Genomic DNA, 20690 nt, shown 5'->3' with positions numbered 1-20690 from the left:
CATGGGGTGGACTCAACCCACAAGAACAGACTCGTGCTGCACAGGAGTTGGGATTGACAGCAACAATTGAGGGGGCCAACTAGGCCTCCAAACTCAGAAGTGAGTAGAGGACCCTCCTTCTGGTTGCGCGCACCCTTCCCCCCCCCTTCACAACCTGTACGCACAAGTAACATCATAGACATTCAGCTTCCTGGACTTTCTTTCTTCTACGGATGGACTGATAACTCTGATCTCTCCCAGCCCCTCTCCCTCACAGTCCTCCTGCTACCAGCAGACATTCCTTGTCCATCCTTTCCTTACCCACTTACTCCTATTGACACATCCTCTCCTCTCTTCCCTAATCCCATCCTGGTCCCCACAATAAACACAAACAGAAACACAAAACAAAGAACCTACCAGTAACCTGACATTTGCCAGCCTGATCCTTTACATTCTTTACATCCTTTACCCTTCTGCCCCCCGCACGCCCTCGGTATGTCTTGTTTATTTAAATATTACGCTCATCAGGATGGGGTCTGTGTCTGCCCATGTGTTTGTACAGCAGCCAGAAAATGGGGCCCAAGTCCTACCGAGGGCTCAGAGGAGCTGCCACCACTAAAAAAAAATCATGTCTCTTGTAGAGGAGAGGAGGACACTGGGTGAGAACAACATGGTGCTGCTGCAAGGACATGGAGCAGGTGAATGAGTAGGAAGTCTGTTACAGCAGCACCACAGGTGAGCGAAGACAGCACCATTGGCAAGAGCCATGGACCCCCGGCCCTCAGCTGCCACTTCCCACACCTGTGTTGTACCTCCTCCCCAGCAGTTGATGGGATGAAAGATTTGCTGGCCCCTGTTTCTATCATGCCTAGTGCTGGCAATAAGTAGGGCCCTACCAAATTCAAGGCTATGAACAATGTCTCAGACTGTGAAATCTGGTCTCCACCTGTGAAATCTGGTCTTTTGTGTGCTTTTACCCTATAATATACAGATTTCACAGGAGAGACCAGTGTTTCTCAAATTGGGGGTCCTGACCCAAAAGGGAGCTGTAGGGGGGCCACGAGGTTATTTTAGGGACTCATGGTATTGCCACCCTTACTCCTGCACTTCATTCCGAGCTGGGCAGCCAGAGAGTGGTGGCTGTTGGGCGGGTGCCTAGCTCTGGAGGCAGCATCCCACCAGCAGCCGCGCAGAAGTAAGGGTGGCAATACCATACCATGCCATGACACCCTTACTTCTGCACTGATACCTTCAAAGCTGGGCTATCAACTGACTCATGACTTGATAAATCAGATTTGCTGCTATCTAATATTATACCAGCCTTTTCTGGTCTGGGCTCATTTGACGCTGTCTGATTTTCTGTCTTGCAATTAGGATAATTCTTTTTCATCATTAATCAACTAGTGCTATTGAAATTGGTGCATTTAGTCACATAAAATAAAAATGTTCTCCTTGCTCCTAGCAGTCTTTACACATTCATGTGTTTTGAAAAATGTCCCAGGTTTCCCCTCAGTGAAAAAGGCAATACTTGCTCTTTAGACAGAGGAATGCCTCTTGGCTAAGTCTGTAACTTCTGTCTGCAAACTCCCAGGTGTATAGTTGAAGTCAAGTAAGTTACTTGTAATGAAAACTAGTGTTTAGTTATTCGTGCCCTTTCCTCCCACCTCCCCTAAATTCTGGGATTTTCCCCTTTAAAACAGTGCAAAGATCATGTCCGATTGTTCTGTGAATTGAGGCCCTGAATTAAAAATGCCATCCCTACACTGGAAAAAGACACTGTCCTGCACATGCATGATTCTTTACAGTTCCATTTGCCTAGCTGTCAGGACCAGGCCTAATGGATAATGGGGTCTCTTCCAGATTGTATATCAAATTCATAACAGGAACGTTTGTTTTCTCATCAGAGATTTGTCTTCATTATTCCACATCTTTTCATTTACTGAACAAAGGCAAATGGATCATTCATCGAGATGAGTGGTTTTAAGCAGGAAATGACTCTGAATGGGGTGAAAATTTATAGGATTGGTGAAATGTAATGTTCCAGCTCCATAAACAGGTCATGCAGGAATTATAAACAATGCTTTTTTATGACCATTTAGGAAATCCTTTCAAAACCAGTTTATATCTTTATGGAGTAGCATTTTAATCACAAGGGTTTGTGATCAGATTAGTTGCATTTTCTTTACAAGCTTGAGATTTGGGTGGTTTTTATTTCTGACATTAGATGTTATGTAATGTACCTCAGTCTATTGTATAAACTCACCCATCTGCTCAGGAGTTTACTCTGTAATCCCCATAACTTGTCATGACTGTTAAGTCCTTTTCAATTTTTATGTAGCAGTAGCCCTGAAAATCTATCTATGTAACTGTCAGCGCCACTCTTGTCAGATCCTAGGATATGCCAGTTTAAATTGTATCCACTCTTTTTTTGCATTTATCTCCATTTCTGGTCATGTATGTTCTTCCCCCTCAGACTGGGAACTTTTTTGGTGAGATCGAGGGGGCTGTGATGAACAAATTGCTAACAATGGGCTCCTTTAAAAGGTAAGAATTTTATAACCTTCTCTCCCTTAAAAAAAGGTTTGTATAAATAAAGTAAAATAAAACCAAGATCAAATAAAACAAGCCCAAAGTTGACTGAGTTGCTGGATTCTGCTTGTGCTCATGTTCCAGGTGATCTTTGTAATTTGATGCCACATGCATGGACTGTTACAAGTCTTGGGGACTTGGCCTACAATGAGTTTCCTGTTAACACACTATAGCTTATTGGAGTATGATACTGAAGTAAGAATCTGAGTCCAATCCTGTTCCCATTGGCTTCAATGGGAGCAGAATTGGGCCCTATATACTGCAGAGTAGCTTAAACAGATTTTTAAAGCAAGTCACAGAGGAAATAGAAAACAATGTAACCTATATAATCCTGGAGATTCTCCTCTTTGGAAAAGGCAAACCAGAAAAGACAAAAGTGTCCCAGAGATAAAAGGGAAGGAATTACTTCTCATTGATATATTTTCAGTCACATTTACTATCTCAGCCTCACAAAATTGTCATGAAAATTGAGCAGGCCAGGCAAAAATCTACTTACTTGGCCTTACCAATGTCGTAATGAAAAACAAATGAATTTTTTTATGTGCCCATCAAAATAAATTACTCACTTCAGGGAAGTGGGCAAGTAGAATTTTGCAAGGATATGTTAACCTTATCTCCCAACTCAGTAATAGATTCTGCCTGGTTTTTACACAGCTCGAAATAGCCTCCATCCCTTCACCCTTGTATGCCCCATATAAGAGCTGTGAAGAACGGTAGTCCTTGCATTGAGCCACCCCTGCTGCTGTGCTGTTACTGCTGTTGTACTCAAGCTAGCTTTGATTTTAAAGCTAAGTCACACCTCCTGATTGTAGTGTAGTCATATCCTTAGAGGCCGTACGCTTCCTATGCTCCTGTTGGGCTGGACAGTGGCGCATCACACACAATAAAGAGGTCTCCCAAAATGAGAAGATCTAGCACTCAGTGAATAGTCCCAAATCCTAGTTTTCTGATGGTGGCAACCTTCATTTTGCTGGCAAAAGAACTGTTATTTGTTTACTGTTACATTTTTAATAGTTATTATGAAATGAAGTGAACTAATTCCTATCTACTAAATGGGTTCTGGGACGGAAGGGCAAGAAGCAAGCCATCTTATTTAATCCAAGCTAAAAATCGGCGTTAAATGCAAAGGATAATGCTTTGCCTCAATACCTTTGCTTTTCTCCTACCCAGCAGAATATTGGCATTTTAAATAGGTGTTCAAGCAGAAATTCAGGGAGGCTGAGCTCCATGACTAACATAAATGAAGTGAAAGTTCCATCTCATGTGCAGCAATAGCCAACTTGGAATGGCTAATTGGTTCATGTTTAGCTATGAGGCAGCTAGAAAGAATGAAGCCAACATCGAATCCACTAACTGAGAGTGACTGAACCACACGCTGAAAGCAAAATTTAAACACAGTGAGTGGATTATTTAAACAGAATTAGCTGGCTGTTGCCAGTGAATTTAAAAAATGGGTTAGAATCAAACTGATATAATTGCACTAAATGAACCACCTGCTCTTTCTGAGGTACAGCAGATAGCACAGTGCAGCAGAAAGTAAAGTCACTTTCGTCTGGGGTATACAAGGCTTTTAAAAAGGATCCTCCCACCAACATAGAATGGGAACCTTTCCTGGATTTGTAATAAACATTAATCAGACGTGATCCTTGTTTAAAGGTTATTGTTTTCTTTTTACTTTACCTTAATGTATTTCTTTATTTTTATTTCAAATCAGGGGAAAAAAGCAGGTCAGGGTTTGGAGGGGATCTCTGCATTCTGGACACTGATGCTATGTGAGCACAGCAGAGCAGTTGCCATTAAATATTATGTACATTATATTTCCCATTATTATGGTTATTATGGAGATCAGATTAGAGAGCAGGCTCTAATCAGTCTCTATATTCTTTGAAATTTTTCTCTGATGATTTCCAGAGCCATCCTTTATTCCAGTTTGCTGCCTGTATGTTGTCTACTTTCCAGCAGATGTGTGTGCTTTCATCTGAGCTATTTGTGCTCCTCAGTGGCTTAGCTGGCAAAGTGTAGGCTTCCATGATACCTGGACCCACACCATAAAACACAAAAGGCATTTATTGACACCCCCTGCGAAATTGGAGTCCTAAAGTTCCTCTTGACCCTACCTATCCTGAGTGGCAATACAAAAAGATTCCACTACATCACAGATTCATGCTAATTATCACACAAACTAAGGGCCTAATCCTGCAAAGGGATCAGATGACCTCTTGTGATATTCTGAGTTCCCTCAACTTCTGTTGGATAAGAGAGAACTCAGTACTTCTCACAATCAGGCTGGAAGCATTGGACAAAAGGGGGTTGTTTCCCTAAGTCCACATTTGTTTTCATCATGTACCTGGGTATTCACAAATTCCATCCATACATTGGCTGTTTGTATTTTAATGTGAAACTTCAAGTAGAACTAAAAAGTCTTTTTCTTAGACTGAGAGGTACACTTCTGTTGATCTTCTTAGTTTGAACTTTATGTTCAGGAAAATATATAGTCTTTTTCTTAGCAAATTACCTCTGTAGTCACATGGCCTGTTGACTGTTAAGTCCTTAGTTATCAAATCATTGTCTACTGTACATTCTGTATAATGCACACAGTCCAGTATTAAAATGTAATTTAAATGCATTACCAATTAAATTAAGATGTACATATGGAAGGAACTGAATTGATATAAACCAAAAAACTGCAGCTTTTATAGGTACTGAAACTTGTCTTATCATGAAAAACTTCTTCTCAATTAAAAATATTTGCTACAAGAACCAATATACTTTAGCTTTTTGCAAGAGTCACACCACACAGTTCATGGGAATTGTGTGAAATGCTATTTGTTTGCTGAATGAAAAGTGTATATGTGGAAAAGCCTACAAAATCAGAGATCCTTGAATAAATATGTTTATAAAAGGGATGAACTGAGTAAAACTGGAAGAGAAAGCTGAAGGTCTAGTCTACCAAAAAATCCCACCAAAATTCTTCAGTAGGATCTTAAAATGAGTACATTTTAAAGGCAAATATGACACAATATCCTCTCCTCTTGACAGTTCTGTTTCCATCAGGCATTCTCCTGGCCCCTGCAGAAGGACCTCTACTTCGGTATTTAATCATGTTGTCAGAACATAAGACCAAACTGGTGGACACCTGGATTCCAGCTTTCCCAGATGCTAAGGCTCACTCTAACAATTTCTTGTTGCTCTGAGGGCTCCTCTTGCTGCTCACCTTCCCCTGCTTCTTTTATTTATCTTTCTTTATGTGCTTCCTAGTGAATAATGCATGCTCTCTGTGCTCTTAAAGTACGGTACATTCCAAACCTCTTACCGTTTTCTCTCTCTCTCTCACACACACACACACACACACACACACACACACACACACACACACACACACACACATATGCATGCACACACATTCACTCTATCTTTTGATTGGCTTATAAATTAAGTTTAGTGAAAGTTCGCCAAACCTTAGAAATGTTTTGCTTCTTGGTTATAATCCTAACTATCCTATGAAATTCCGAAAGCTTTGAAAAGCTACATGCAAAACAGCAAAGCATTTTTGAAGCCAAATACTGGAAAAAGAATAACTTAGTGGGTCACCCCACTCCTTTTCAGACATAACAGCCTTCTAAAGAAGCATGTTCCCCTGTGCACCATGGGACATTTTAACATGTAAGCTTCTTGACTGTGACATGACTTTTAATTAAATGTGCTGGGAATATTTTAAAAGATAAATGTTATATTTGCAAGTCTTGTTTTCTTTAATTTAGTGCTTAGCTTCCTACTGGATGGACTGATTTATTTATTTGGTGGTATTCAAAACCATTTAAAAATGCAATGACCTTCTTATCAGCAATTTGTTTATAAAGTGTGCACTTTGGAGGAGACTAGTGCTGAGAGTGAGGGGCAGTCAAGAAGAGGCTTAATGTAGCTGTATTCACCTGTACAAATTTGAACATTATTTTGCTGGTCCAGAGGAAAACAGTCCTTATTTCTGATGTATTTAATTGCTGCAGTCCCCAGGGCCTGTTTCTGCTCCCACTGAAGAAGTCAATGAAAATCTCGCATTGACTTTGAGCAGGATCAGACCCAACATATACCTCAAAAGTATGTCATAAAATATGACAAAATTAATACAGTCAGATGCAGGGTGGAGGGAGGGGAGGGTTGTTGCTGTTTTTGGTTTGGGGTTTTGGGGGGGTTATTTGGGTTTGGGGGGGGTTAGTTAACAAAAATGCCCTGAACAATAGGCCTCATTTCTAACCTGCGCAAAATCTCTAGGCATTAAAGATAGATCGGTCTCCCCATCTTACCTAATGAAGTTGCCAAAAAGAGGAGCCCTGTTCTGATTGTTTAAATTTACCAGCTGTATTACTTGATCTGTGCTCTTGTCACTTTTTCATGGCTCTGTGGTATGCTCTTGGCCCATCCGACATCTAAGATTCACTGGCTCATAACTGAATTTGGGTTTAGACTTTAGGTCTGAATGAATTTTACTACCACTTTCATACAGTGTATTAAGATATACAGGGATATCTTTACCCAACTATAAGGCCCCAACCATGTGTGCTGTGTAAAAGGGTCCTTGTTCTGTATGCTAGAAATAAATGTCAAGTTGTAGCTTTATAAATGTTATGCTTTGCAGTATCTTGGCAATTAGAAGCAGTTAAAAACTAGTTCAGCTCTTCTCCTAAGCACAGCCAAAGACATGCGCTGACAAGTTATTTTTGTCAAAGGCATAATTTATTTTTATTTTTTTTAACTGAATTTAGTAGTGATGAAAGGTGCTGGATTGATAGCCCTGGAGACTATAATAATCTGTTTGTCTATCCTTACACTGTTCAGCCAGTGACCTACAGGGCCACCTCTGAGCCTGAAAGGCTAGTTCACTTTCCACGCTCATTAAATCTTGCCCTTCTGCTGAGAATTCAAGCAAGGATGCCAACTGTGTTTGAGGAGGTGGACATCTGTCCATTAGAGCTGGACTGAGACCCACCAATTCATTTCACACAGGCCACTGAGTGAAATAGCTATATAGTAGCTTCATATAGTAGCTATTCAGTCACTGTCTGTCTGGGTGGGATTTCAATTCACAGCCTAGAGGTTGAATTTCATGTCCCCTACTGGTCACTTGAATCACCCAGTCCCCTAACGGTAAAAATTTCACAACATTTACTTGCAATGTACTGTGCATGTTTCATCACATAGCTGAAAAATAGTTTGTTGTAAAATACCATAGTATTGTCCGCTGATGCTTGGGAATCTTAGTAGGCAGTACATGCATTCGTTATGGGATCATGATTAGGTGATATTAAAAGGAGCATTGGTAATGAATCTAACAGTTGTGCACGGGCACATACATTAAGCTAAGATGACTTAGGGTCAGAATTTTTTGGTTTGCTAAATTTTGGAAGAAGATTGTGTTAATTACTCACTTTGTCACAGGGCTACTCTCATTGACAATTTCCCTGCTTCCCTTTGTGTGCATTTCCTCCTTTCTTATAGAATTGCAGCTTGCATAAGTTACAAGACAGAATCATATTAAGCTTGTTATTCATATAAATTACATATATGCCATAAAATCTTGAACTGGTGAGAAAATTACTATTTTTTATTCACTTGCATATCTTTGCTAGTATATTTGTAAATAAGAATGTTTCACATTGATAAGCAGAAAGTAAAACACATGCTGAAGATCTAGCTGAAAGTATACCTAAGTTAGTATAACCTGTGCTGCTGGTTGTAATGGGGTGTATAAACCCTGCACTAGGACTGAAGGGGTTAAAGGATAGATCTGGGCGCAGACAACCCCACCCAGATGGAACTTAAAAGGAAGCCAGACCACTCAGAAAGGGGAAGACAAGGCAGGGAGAAAGATATGCCTTGGAAGCGCCTAAGAAAGGGTGCTGCAGCAGCTCTTCTAGGAAAAGAGGAGCCTATCTGGTGGACCTAGACAGACTAAAGGTGCAGTTGATACCTTTTCTTCAGCATCTGTTGTTATAGATGGAAAAACATGGACTATAGAATGGGGGTAGGAAGTGGCCCAGACAGGGCAACTGTAAGGCACTCTTGGGTGTCTGGCCCTTGGTAACCCTCGCAGGGCCCTGGGTAGAGCCCAGTAGAGGGGAGAGCCCGGGCTCTCCTACCAACCACCCTCTGCACTAAGGAGGAACTCACCCCCTAACCCCTGGGTGATGCTTCCATCAAGTGACAACATCCCAACTTGGTGGAGAATGTGAGCATTCACCCTGGGTCTGCTGTAAGACTTTGAGAAGAAGAACTGGAAGGGAAGAAAAAGAGGGAAGAGAGAGAGAGTGAAAAGAAAAATCTGACAAATTTTTGAAGTGGCTGATGGTCAGCTAACAGCAGCAGCAGCAGAACCAGGTATTCCAACATATGACTGCCCAACAACAGCAATAACAGCTTCTCAGGGAGCAGGCGGCAACAGCAGGAACAGCAACAAAGCCTGCTTCAACAGGTGATGGCCATTTTACAACCCCTCCGGAGCAAACGCAAACATGGAGACTGATACCTTGAGCCCCACCACAATTACGAACCTCCTGTAAGACTCACAAAAATGGGGCCAGAAGATGACTCCAAAGCTTTCTCGGTCACTTTCAAGAGCAGCTTGATGGCCATCCAAATACAGGACAGTTTTCCTGGCACCATATCTTACTGGACTTACTCAAGCTGTGTACTGAAACTTTGATGCCATGGAAGCCCAAGATTATGCTAAGGTCAAGGTGGCCATCTTGGACACCTTCCGTATCATGGCAGAAACCCACCAATAGTGCTTATGTTGGGCAAGATGTCCCCTGGGGTCCCAGTCATGAGCAGTGACCAAGAGGCTTAAGGAACACTCTTGGCAGTGGCTCCAGCCCAACAAACAGACAGGGGGACAGGTGGCCAAACAAGTGGTGCTGGAACAATGTAGCAGCTGCAGACCTGACAGTGGTGCCCCTCAAGACCAAAGATGCTCACCCCAGCTGACCAGTGACAGCAGACCTTCTGGCCTGCTGAGGGGGGCAACCCATTGGGGAACTGCATGCCAGGTCTGGCGCCCCCAGCCAGTCCATGGCTATAACAAAGCCCTGGAAGACTGGTTCCAAGGGCAGGAAAGAGTGACGGGATGGACCAGTCCCAAAGAAAGACCCACCACACGAGTCCCACTTCCCCTGTGCAGTCGGGGTGGAAAAAAACCCTCAACTCACACTTGCTTTTTTGTGCTAGTAACAGGTCATTTCTCCTGTGACTGCTCCTTCATGAATTGCCCCTATGGGCAGGCATGGATGCCAGACACCTGGGTTAGAAAAAGAGGCTGCCAAGAATCTAATCCTTGTGTGGATCGATGGGGTAGAGGTGACAGCCCTAATAGCATTGAGATGCAGCCAAATGCTGATCTGAGGACAACTAGCAGGACCCAGAGATAACCTGGGAGAAATCTTCTACCTCTAATACATGCACAGCAATGTAGGCCTATATCCCACAAGTGAGATACAGCTCAATGTAGGAAGCTGCATGGGAAAAATACTGTCAAGCATGGTCCCCACTATGGCCTACCCAGTGATTTTGGGTTAAATGTTTAATTTTCTTGAACCAGATTTTTACTCAACTGCAAGTATATTGTAAAGTGCAACACTGAATTTACTGTATCAGGAAACTGACTATAAAAAGGTTTCACCAAAATGGATATGTCCCCCAAGTTTATCTAAAACAGAGGTGCATAGTTAGCTGTTGAAAATTTGTTTTCCATTACTTAAAGTTTTATATATAGTCCGTGTCTATCGTATATCAGATTTTGAAAGCAACTGTTCTGTGGACTTCAGTGACGATGATAAAGTATGAAAATGTGGGCAGTTAACAGTACAGTGATGTCATAAAGACTCAGACATGTTCTTTCTGGCAAGAATAATCTACTGATTCTAAGAACACATCAGGCTAGGGTTGGGCATAACTAGATGGGTTTAAATTTAGATCAGAGGGAAAGCTGGCAATTATCATGTTCTTTAACTATAAGCAGCTGACACAGGTAGCCACAAACTTTTCAAACAGCATCACACTCACTTCAGAAAGGCTAATAATCTAGAAATCTTTCTTTTTGCAACGTTTAGTTAAACCTGTCTAAATATTGAGGGAAAAATTATTTTATAACATCTTAGAATTACATTAGCATTAATATAATACTGTAGAAATTAACTCTTTACACAGAAGCACTACAGAATCTCGGATCACTTATTTTGCTATTCATGCTACAGTAGTGTTTGCAAGTAATAGCACTAGAAGCCTTTTACCATTTTGATGTACAGGAAATCTTAGAGCTGTAACACATTTTCAAGAATAAAGGAAAGCTGGCATTTGAATTTGTGAATGCTGTAGAACCCATTTGTATTGAACTTTAATATCTGTTAATAGTGACATTGAATGAAAGTCCTGAATTGTTTCAACATGTTGTAGTGTTCAAATTTCAGCCTTATTATGGGCATCATCCTGTGGCCATTCATGGTTACTGCAGTCTTCCCATTGGCTTCCATTGGTGAAGAATTAGACCTTATGAGGACGTCTACAGTCATACTTTTGCTAATGTGATCTGCACATCCTTTGCTGATGTTGTTGTTTGAATTGTCTTTGGAAAGATGCAGGTTTTCAGTAGCATTGAAGCTGACCCTTTGAAAAACAGCATAACGCTTATTTTACTCAGTATGATAGGATTTAATAGCCATTGTTAAATAGCACATGCTGTAACAACATCAGTACTTCCTTCACTAAAGTAGAATTTATTCCAGGCCTTTATTGGGAAAACTGTGTCTGTCATGCAGCTTTCCTTAAAATTTGTTCAATTTTTTTTCCACCTGGATACATTGTCTCTGTTTTGAAAGCGACTTTCCTATTCTTTCCGCCTGTAACCGAATCTTCTTTCTGGAAACACTTTAATATATTTAGAAAAGACTATAAACACATTGCAGTATCATACACACATGAGTTTGTGATGCTCCAGCTCAGCAATAGCTATTATGCTATATGCTCACCTTGATTGTAAGGCTCTCTTATAACTCTCTCCATGTGCCTTAAAGCTAAGGCTTACTTCTTGCCTTACAACAAAGTAAAATTCTATTTCACTACATGTTTTAACCTAGGTGTTATAAATAATAAGAGCAATCTTAGATTTTTCCAAAACAATACCATCCTTAACAATCAGCCTATATAACCAGGTTTATTCCATTAAATTTTGTATTCAAAATTACTTGTTTGAATTCATATTGCAATATTTTATTAACCTTTATCATTAAATGTTTAGTAAAGAAATTACACACAAAATTTCACTTATACAATCTTAGTATTTACAATTTACAATTATGAAAAAATATTTAAAGACATCTTCCAATATTTAAGACTGGAGTCTAAATGATAATTATAACAGATGTTCTAAATGGTACATAGTAATGTAATTTCATTAAAACTTCTAGGCAGGATAAAGCAATCTTCAGATTAACAAAACTCTTATAGCAGATGAAGCTGATGTTAGATGATTTGATTGCACTTTTCAAATACCACGTTTGCAGTACTTTTATTCATTATATAAAACATACCAGGAAAGGAGTGAAAACTGAACACTACTCTAAGAACAGACAATGGAGAATGGGAGAGTGGGGGCATTTCAGCGAAGTAGTCTTCTTTGGCAATTCTTCATAGAACAATTAAAGCCTGTAAACTGCTCTTCTTTGTGTGCTTAACACATGCTGAATCAGTGGTTCCATGCATGGATAAGAGCAGTGCATGGTTCTTAGATACAGCGGAGTGAAACACAGGAGCCAAGACTGGAGATGGAGAGGCTTGGAAAGAGTAACCCTGGTTAGCGGGGAGGAGGGGGAAAGCTAGAAGAAGTGGTGTATTTCTGCATGCCATGAAGGCAGCACAACTTACACCATGTACTGCTCTGTTTGTCTTGGCAGATCTGTGTGTGCGGATCTGGCTGTGGGCGTGATTCTGCCAAATATGGTCAGTGTTTAACCTACACCCATGTATAGGTCTCTAGTTATGCGTTTTGTCTACCATTTGCCGCTTTCTGCCAGGCCAGTATAGCTCTGGCTTCCTCACCATTTTTTTTACTGGACATAAGATATAGTAAGTGAGAAAGCATTGTGTGACACATACCAAATGTTTAGCTGAAACTGCAGAATCCAAACCACTTAGTAAAAATGTATCTGAGCCAGAAAGAAATATACTGTGTAACTAATATATAACATTTGAATAAAAGGAGTACTTGTGGCACCTTAGAGACTAACAAATTTATTTGAGCGTAAGCTTTCGTGAGCTACAGCTCACTTCATCAGATGCATTCAGTGGCAAATACAGTGGGTAGATTTATATACACAGAGAACAAGAAACAATGGGTGTTACCATACACACTGTAAGGAGAGCGATCACTTAAGATGAGTTATTACCAGCAGAAGAACGGGGGAGGGAGGGCGGGGAGGGGGAAGGGGAAAAGAAAACCTTTTGTAGTGATAATCAAGGTGGGCTATTTCCAGCAGTTGACAAGAACGTCTGAGGAACACTGGGGGTGGAGGGGGGGGGGAAATAAACATGGGGAAATAGTTTTACTTTGTGTAATGACCCATCCACTCCCAGTCTCTATTCAATCCTAAGTTAATTGTATCCAGTTTGCAAATTAATTCCAATTCAGCAATCTCTCGTTGAAGTCTGTTTTTGAAGTTTTTTGGTTGAAGAATTGCCACTTTTAGGTCTGTAATCGAGTGACCAGAGAGATTGAAGTGTTCTCCAACTGGTTTTTGAATGTTATAATTCTTGACGTCTGATTTGTGTCCATTCATTCTTTTACGTAGAGATTGTCCAGTTTGGCCAATGTACATGGCAGAGGGGCGTTGCTGGCACATGATGGCATATATCACATTGGTAAATGTGCAGGTGAACGAGCCTCTGATAGTGATCTGGCTGATGTGATTAGGCTCTATGATGGTGTCCCCTGAATAGATATGTGGACACAGTTGGCAACGGGCTTTGTTGCAAGGATAGGTTCCTGGGTTAATGGTTCTGTTTTGTGGTGTGTGGTTGCTGGTGAGTATTTGCTTCAGGTTGGGGGGCTGTCTGTAAGCAAGGACTGGCCTGTCTCCCAAGATCTGTGAGAGGGATGTGTTGTCCTTCAGGATAGGTTGTAGATCCTTGATGATGTGTTGGAGAGGTTTTAGTTGGGGGCTGAAGGTGATGGCTAGTGGTGTTCTGTTGTTTTCTTTGTTGGGCCTGTCCTGTAGTAGGTGACTTCTGGGTACTCTTCTGGCTCTGTCAATCTGTTTCTTCACTTCAGCAGGTGGGTATTGTAGTTGTAAGAATGCTTGATAGAGACCTTGTAGGTGTTTGTCTCTGTCTGAGGGGTTGGAGCAAATGCGGTTGTATCGTAGAGCTTGGCTTGTAGAAAATGGATCATGTGGTGTGGTCTGGGTGAAAGCTGGAGACATGTAGGTAGGAATAGCGGTCAGTAGGTTTCCGGTATAGGGTGGTGTTTATGTGACCATTGCTTATTAGCACCATAGTGTCCAGGAAGTGGATCTCTTGTGTGGACTGGTCCAGGCTGAGGTTGATGGTGGGATGTAAATTGTTGAAATCATGGTGGAATTCCTCAAGGGCTTCTTTTCTATGGGTCCATATGATCAAGATGTCATCAATGTAGTGCAAGTAGAGTAGGGGCATTAGGGGACGAGAGCTGAGGAAGCGTTGTTCTAAGTCAGCCATAAAAATGTTGGCATACTGTGGGGCCATACGGGTACCCATCGCAGTGCCGCTGATTTGAAGGTATACATTGTCCCCAAATGTGAAATAGTTATGGGTGAGGACAAAGTCACAAAGTTCAGTCACCAGGTTTGCCGTGATATCACTGTTCCTCAGACGTTCTTGTCAACTGCTGGAAATGGCCCACCTTGATTATCACTACAAAAGGTTTTCTTTTCCCCCCGTTCTCCTGCTAGTAATAGCTCATCTTAAGTGATCGCTCTCCTTACAGTATGTATGGTAACACCCATAGTTTCATGTTCTCTATGTATATAAATCTCCCCACTGTATTTTCCACTGAATGCATCCGATGAAGTGAGCTGTAGCTCACGAAAGCTTGTGCTCAAATAAATTTGTTAGTCTCTAAGGTGCCACAAGTACTCTTTTTCTTTTTGCAAATACAGATTAACATGGCTGCTACTCTGAAACCTAACATTTGAATGATTCTCAGAACCTCTTAGTGACAGTTCCAGTCACAAATTTAGATTATATATAATTAACTAACAATATGGACTGCAACAATTTGCACTTTGGATTGCCAACATTTCATGTATATGGTATAGAATGCCTCTGAGTGACGTTAAAAATGTTTCATTAGCTGGCTGTTTGGCTTTGACATGCCACTAGGGCATCCTATGGCCTAACCCTAGAGTGTGATGTGCTTTTCATTTCACTTAGAGGCATGCCAAATGTTAGAGAACACTGCAGTCCCCTTTCACGTTTTTATAAGCCATTCACATCCACTTGTGTTCTCTCATACTTATGATGATGAAACCATTAAATGAATGTTTACTTTGTTAATTCATACTTGTAATGACTTATTAAATGATGATTAAAATCAATATTTCATCTGTCACAGATGTTAAAAGCGATCTATGTGGATGGGTGTAATTGACTCACTGTTCTATGGACACATTCTTAGAGATTGTCACAATTCCACGTGTCTCTAAATGCTGGGTTTTAAACAAAATCTCTCAGTTATGTCAAAGATGGGTAAAATCACAAGCAGGCAGAGAGCTCCCTATTGACTGTGCATCTGAGGAGGTTCCTATAAGTTGTTTATTACAGCAAGCACTATACATATTGAATATTTTGCACTCATAAAAAGTAGCACAGTTACACTCATGCTGGTTGGAATATCAAAATAGCAAATACGCTGAGCTTCAACCTCACAGTTCTTGGGAAGCCACAACCCTTGGAGGGGATAACTGGTATGTGGGCTCTCTAGATGTGTGGAGATGTCTTACTTCACCTTTGAGGGTACAGAGAGAGCTGTGGCACAAGTAGCCCCTCAAATGCATAGGTTGTTTCACTTTCTGGGGCTAAATGTGCAGATCTCAGTCCAGAATCAAAATCTAATTGTTTAAGCATCCTGTTGAATGTAAAGTCTCCTTTTCCTTGCATAGTTTACCCCACCATCTGTTATACTGTATGTGTACCCTTCCCTATTTTCTCTTCTCCCAACTATGCCGTCGTTTTGTCCCACAGCCTGATAAAATCCTTACAAAGTTTTACAGTGTTTCTTGCCTTTATGCTCCTTTGTCTGGAATGTATTTTAATGACCCTCCCTCCCCATCCCTCCCCCTTTTAAATTTTATTTTGCTGCCTACTTTGTGGGCAGACCCTGTTGTATTTCACCATTTTATTCTGGTGTGTTTTCTTCTTAGTCAAGCAGTTTTCTGTTCTTCTCTGTAGAATTACACTTTATGACTACCAGGCCATGTGTAGAACAAACAAAGAGAGTAGCGACAGTGCCCATAGCTTACTGGACGTAAGTATAGTTAACATTATGAGCACCCTTCCACAAAATCACCAGAAAATTGTTGCAAATATATATATATAAAATTGTTGCAAATCATATATATATGATGTAATATTTTGATTGTAGTTATCACAAGCCTATTATTGCTTTTTGGAACTATTAAAGCTCTTACATTTATCGTACATCCCATCCCATATGAACAATGGTTCTATATCAATAAATCCACTGTGTTTAAGTATTTGCAGGACCAAACTCTTGTACGGTAGCTTTTTCCACTAGCACTACTAATGCTAAGGGTCTGTCAGCATGTTATTTGTCCCATTTTGAACACCTACTCTCATAACTTCCTAAATTAACTATAAACATTTGCTTTAGGCAAAGATCTGGAATTTTAAAATATATAATTTGTTAAAAAAAAGGTTTGGGAGGTTTTAATTATAGGGTTGGATTTGTTGAAGCCTTCAAGTTAATGTTTTCTGCACCTTGTTTTGCACTTCTGCAGTTAACTGAACAACAGATTGATTTTTCTAAAGTGGAATTTCACTGACCACTTAAACCTAGGTCTGCATACAGACTCCTGTACCTTCTCAGAACCCAAGTGAAGTCAAATGTGTTCCACGTGAGCAGACCCCTGGCCATTAAAGGATAAGATCTGCAGTTAATAATTTTAGGGTGTTTTATAATATAAAATATTCATAGTTTTTTTTTAAAAGCCAGAATGGACCATTAGATTGGATATATATAGTTGAATTATCTCTTTTATATTACAAAATGAATGGTTTTTAACCAAATTTGTTAGTATTTAGCATAAAAAATGTGTATATAAAGGCTGCCACAAAATAATTGCAAAACTGAAGGGCCCTATTCACTGATATCATAGACTCTAGAAAAAGTTATTACACAGATTTTTTTTAAAATGTACCTGAGTACAGATATACAAGCTAAACCTAATAGTTCTGTCAGCATAAATACTTAAACTGCTAGGTAAATATTTAAATATTATGGTGATTTCCAAATATCTATGTATAACTTTTATGCCTTGTTGAATAATCATATGCATTTTACAACATTTGCATGTATGTATTTGCATGAGCCCACATATTTTTAAATACCTGAAGATATGGAATACAACATTTCCAAGCAAAGGCCTGAGCTTAGAGACACTTAATATCTTATTTGGACTATATAGTACTATGCAAAGCAGTAAGTGTTTTCAGGATCAAGTTGTAAGATGTCAGCTAAATGATATGGAATATTCTGAATCAGATTTGCAGGAGAGATATAAAATGTCTTTAAAGTAACATCAATGGAAAAACATCAAAAAGTTTTTTTGGGGGAGGCAGGGTGTCAGTTCAGTCTGGATCAGCATCCCAGAATGTGGAGCTGTACTATCCTAACCTCTTTGGTATGCAAAAATTATATCTCAAAAGCAGGCATTTTTGCAAGAGATAGTCATTACTCTCTATTTCTGGTCACACTGAGAATATTGGAAGAAAAGCCTTTCTTGGAAAATTGTGGCATATACTGAGACATGTGGCGATCATTTTCTACCAAAGATAACCATTTTTTTGGACTCTCAAAAGAGATTTACTTCAGTTTCCCTTTGAAGGCTTGGCAAAGCTTCACTTAAAGTTTATTTTATCTCTGCTGGTTCACCCATCTCCGATTATCATGATTGTAGTGAAAGCGTAAAGAAAATGTAGGCTGAGAAGTTAAGGCCAGATTTTAAAAAGCAGCACATTTGTGTCTTGGCCCACAGCTTTGTACATGTAAATCGCCTGTTAGGCACCTTACAGTACAATTTGCACATACACATACTGTTCATGTTCACATATGTGCTATATTCTCACTTCAGAATTATAGGTGTACAATTGCAGGCACAAGTAAGGCTGGTCTTGAGGCCCTGTTGAAAGTTTAGAACTGTGGGCACCTTTTCATATTTTAAATAGCACAGAAGTGGAACACAGGCGTCACAAAATGCACAAGTCTTAAAGAGACAGTGTTCCACCACACCATCCACTCAGGAGGAGTGTGTATGCAAAGCAGGAGATGGTGCACAGTCAGGATTTGTAGAATATGCCTGTAGACTATGGGATTAAAATAATAGAGGTTAGAAATGGACAAGAGACCTATAGATCATCCAGTCTATCTCATTGTCAATGTAGGATTGTTCTGTACAGAATGGTTAATTTTAAAAGTCCCAAGTGTGATGGGATTTTTGGCCCTTCCCTTATGGGACTATTCCACAGCCAAATAGGTCTCATAATTAAGAAGTTTTTTTCCTGATATGCAGCCTGATTTTTCCTTATCTTAATTTCACCCACTAACTTCAAATTATACCTCCATGGGCCAAACTAATAAACCAGTTTTAACAAGGGACCTGTGCAAGGATAAAGGCCACCCAGGTGGATCCCTTTGCAAGATCATGACATTAAATGATTCCTCTCCCTCTTTGGTGTTAGGATCTTTCATATATATATATATATATATATATATATATATATATCAGCAATCAGTACAGCTGGTTTAAAAAAAATGTCAGAACAAGTTTTCCATCAGAAAATGCAGCTTAGTCAAAATCAAACATTTCATGGGAAAGTGTCAATTGCCATGACATTTTCACCAGGAAAACATGTAAATGAATAACATTTTACTTTTCCTGTTTCATTTTGATGATATGGCAAAATTTCAACAGCATCAAAATATTTCAATTCAGAACTTTTGAAACATTGTTTTGATAATGTTGGAACATTTTAATTCATATATTTCTTTGATATTATGTTAAAATATTGTATTTATTTTTATATTGTTTTGACATTATCAACATGAAGTGATTTGACATTATGAGAGAAAATCAATTTTTCAGAATAAAGGATTTTCAGATTATTTTTTGTGTGTGAAACTATGGAATTTTCCAATTAAAACAGTTTTTGCACTGTCTGAATTTCCCACTGAATGGAAATTTCATTTTCTGGCCAGCTCTGGTAGAGGGTTATCTTATCCCCTTTAGTCATCACTTAGCTCTTTAGTTCATTTATTTTTTCCTATAAATCAGCCCTTCGTAGGTCAAGATCTTGTTGGTCTCAGGTTATATGCACCACTTCGGCATCCCATTCTAGCAGTGATGGCACATACGCTATACTGCAGTTGGCTGTGGGTTGACCAGCCATGTACCAAAACCCCCTCTGTGGTCTCTGAAAGCTTCAGTTGGGAAGTTACTGCTGCTCAAAGCTGCAATAACTCATGTAAATTGTATCTTAAATTCCCCTTCCCTAAGAGAGGAAATGCTGTATATAGCATCCTCTGTGTGATGAGGGTTGTTCTGTTTCTCTCTGCACAGCATATACCTAGGGGAGAACATGACCCCAAGCTCTTAAAAAATGGCATTGTTTAGTTAAACATCCTCCTCACCTGCCAGAAATCAGAAATAAAACAGTTTAAGCTGACATTCCATTCTTTTTCCATTGTGCCTAGGTATTCCAGATGTTACTGCAATGGGGAACTTACTAAGGTGCTGATTCAGCAAGGTTCTTAAGCATATGCATGATTTCAAGCATTTGAGTAGTTCCATTATAGTCAGTGGGACTGTGCATATGCTCAAAGTTATGCCTTGATGCTCTGGCATCTAAAAGAAGAACTCAAAACATCTTATAGAGCTGAAAGATCTATGCACAAATATGTGAGAGGATGGACTTCTGTATTTCAGATTTCAGGAAACTAACTATTCTGCATGGATTACCCCCAAAATGAATATTCATATTTATACTTTATTTGAAAAATATTTAAAATGTATAAAACACGATAAAAATCAAAATGATCAATTTACTTCCATTTAAAATAATTGAATTATTAATTTAATTAATTTCCCACAAAATACAGGGAGAACTAATAAATATTTTAACACTCTGAATATTCCCGAGTGCTGGGCTTTCAGAAAGGCACAAATGACTTCACATACAAAAAGTAAATTCAAGCTGTGTCAGTTTTCCTCTCCCAATTACAATGAAGGGCAGTGAGGTGAGGAATAGAGATTTAGATTGCAGAGAGGCAACTCTGTGAATTACAATTGAAAACACTTAAGTGATCTATCAGTACTACTCCCTCCACATTAGCCTAGGAAATAGTAGCCCCTAGAGGTAAAATATTTAAGTATCACTTGCAGAAATTCCTTGTTTCTCAATAATAACTCCTGCATTGGATCACATTTGTTTTACTTGTAAAGCACATTTCATGACTGTGTAGTTTGAATGTTTTAAAATGTTGCCACTGAGATACTGTATCTTACTTTTTAATCTCCTAGATAAAGCTCTGCTACTTTTTGACATGATACCCATATGTTTCAAATACTATTGTCTTTATATAAAGCCTTCAGTTAAAGTACAAATACTGTATGTTTTACGTTTTTATTAAATGAGTTGCTTCTCTTCAGCCTTATAATGCCTTCTTTGCTGCAGTAAAATGGATAATGACTGAACTTGCCATGTAAGTAAATTTTGTCAAGAATTTAAAGAATATTTCTACTTTTTTGTCCTACATTTTTTTAAAAAATTGTTATTAATTCAGTAACATTTTTCTTTATTATTAA

The 20690-nt window shown here is 39.4% G+C and overlaps 1 protein-coding gene across 11 annotated transcripts in view; it reads left to right on the top strand.

Moving 5' to 3' along the window:
• CACNA2D3 (calcium voltage-gated channel auxiliary subunit alpha2delta 3) overlaps window positions 1-20690 on the top strand; it is a 732114-nt gene that overhangs the window by 676675 nt on the left and 34749 nt on the right. For 9 of the 11 annotated variants that reach the window (XM_038411603.2, XM_038411604.2, XM_043518751.1 and 6 more), the window contains 3 exons: window positions 2453-2523; window positions 16039-16114; window positions 20535-20587. In XM_038411603.2, coding sequence (XP_038267531.1) covers window positions 2453-2523; window positions 16039-16114; window positions 20535-20587 — 200 coding nt within the window. Of the gene's footprint in view, window positions 1-2452; window positions 2524-5607; window positions 5819-12509; window positions 12556-16038; window positions 16115-20534; window positions 20588-20690 lie in introns of those variants that run through there. The other 2 variants (XR_006282707.1, XM_043518754.1) reach the window with 2 other exon arrangements.

Source organism: Dermochelys coriacea, chromosome 7 (genome assembly GCF_009764565.3).
Source record: "Dermochelys coriacea isolate rDerCor1 chromosome 7, rDerCor1.pri.v4, whole genome shotgun sequence".
Classification (NCBI taxonomy): domain Eukaryota; kingdom Metazoa; phylum Chordata; order Testudines; family Dermochelyidae; genus Dermochelys; species Dermochelys coriacea.
The sequence above is the reverse complement of the archived record's forward strand: the minus strand, read 5'-3'. Positions and strand labels throughout refer to the sequence as shown.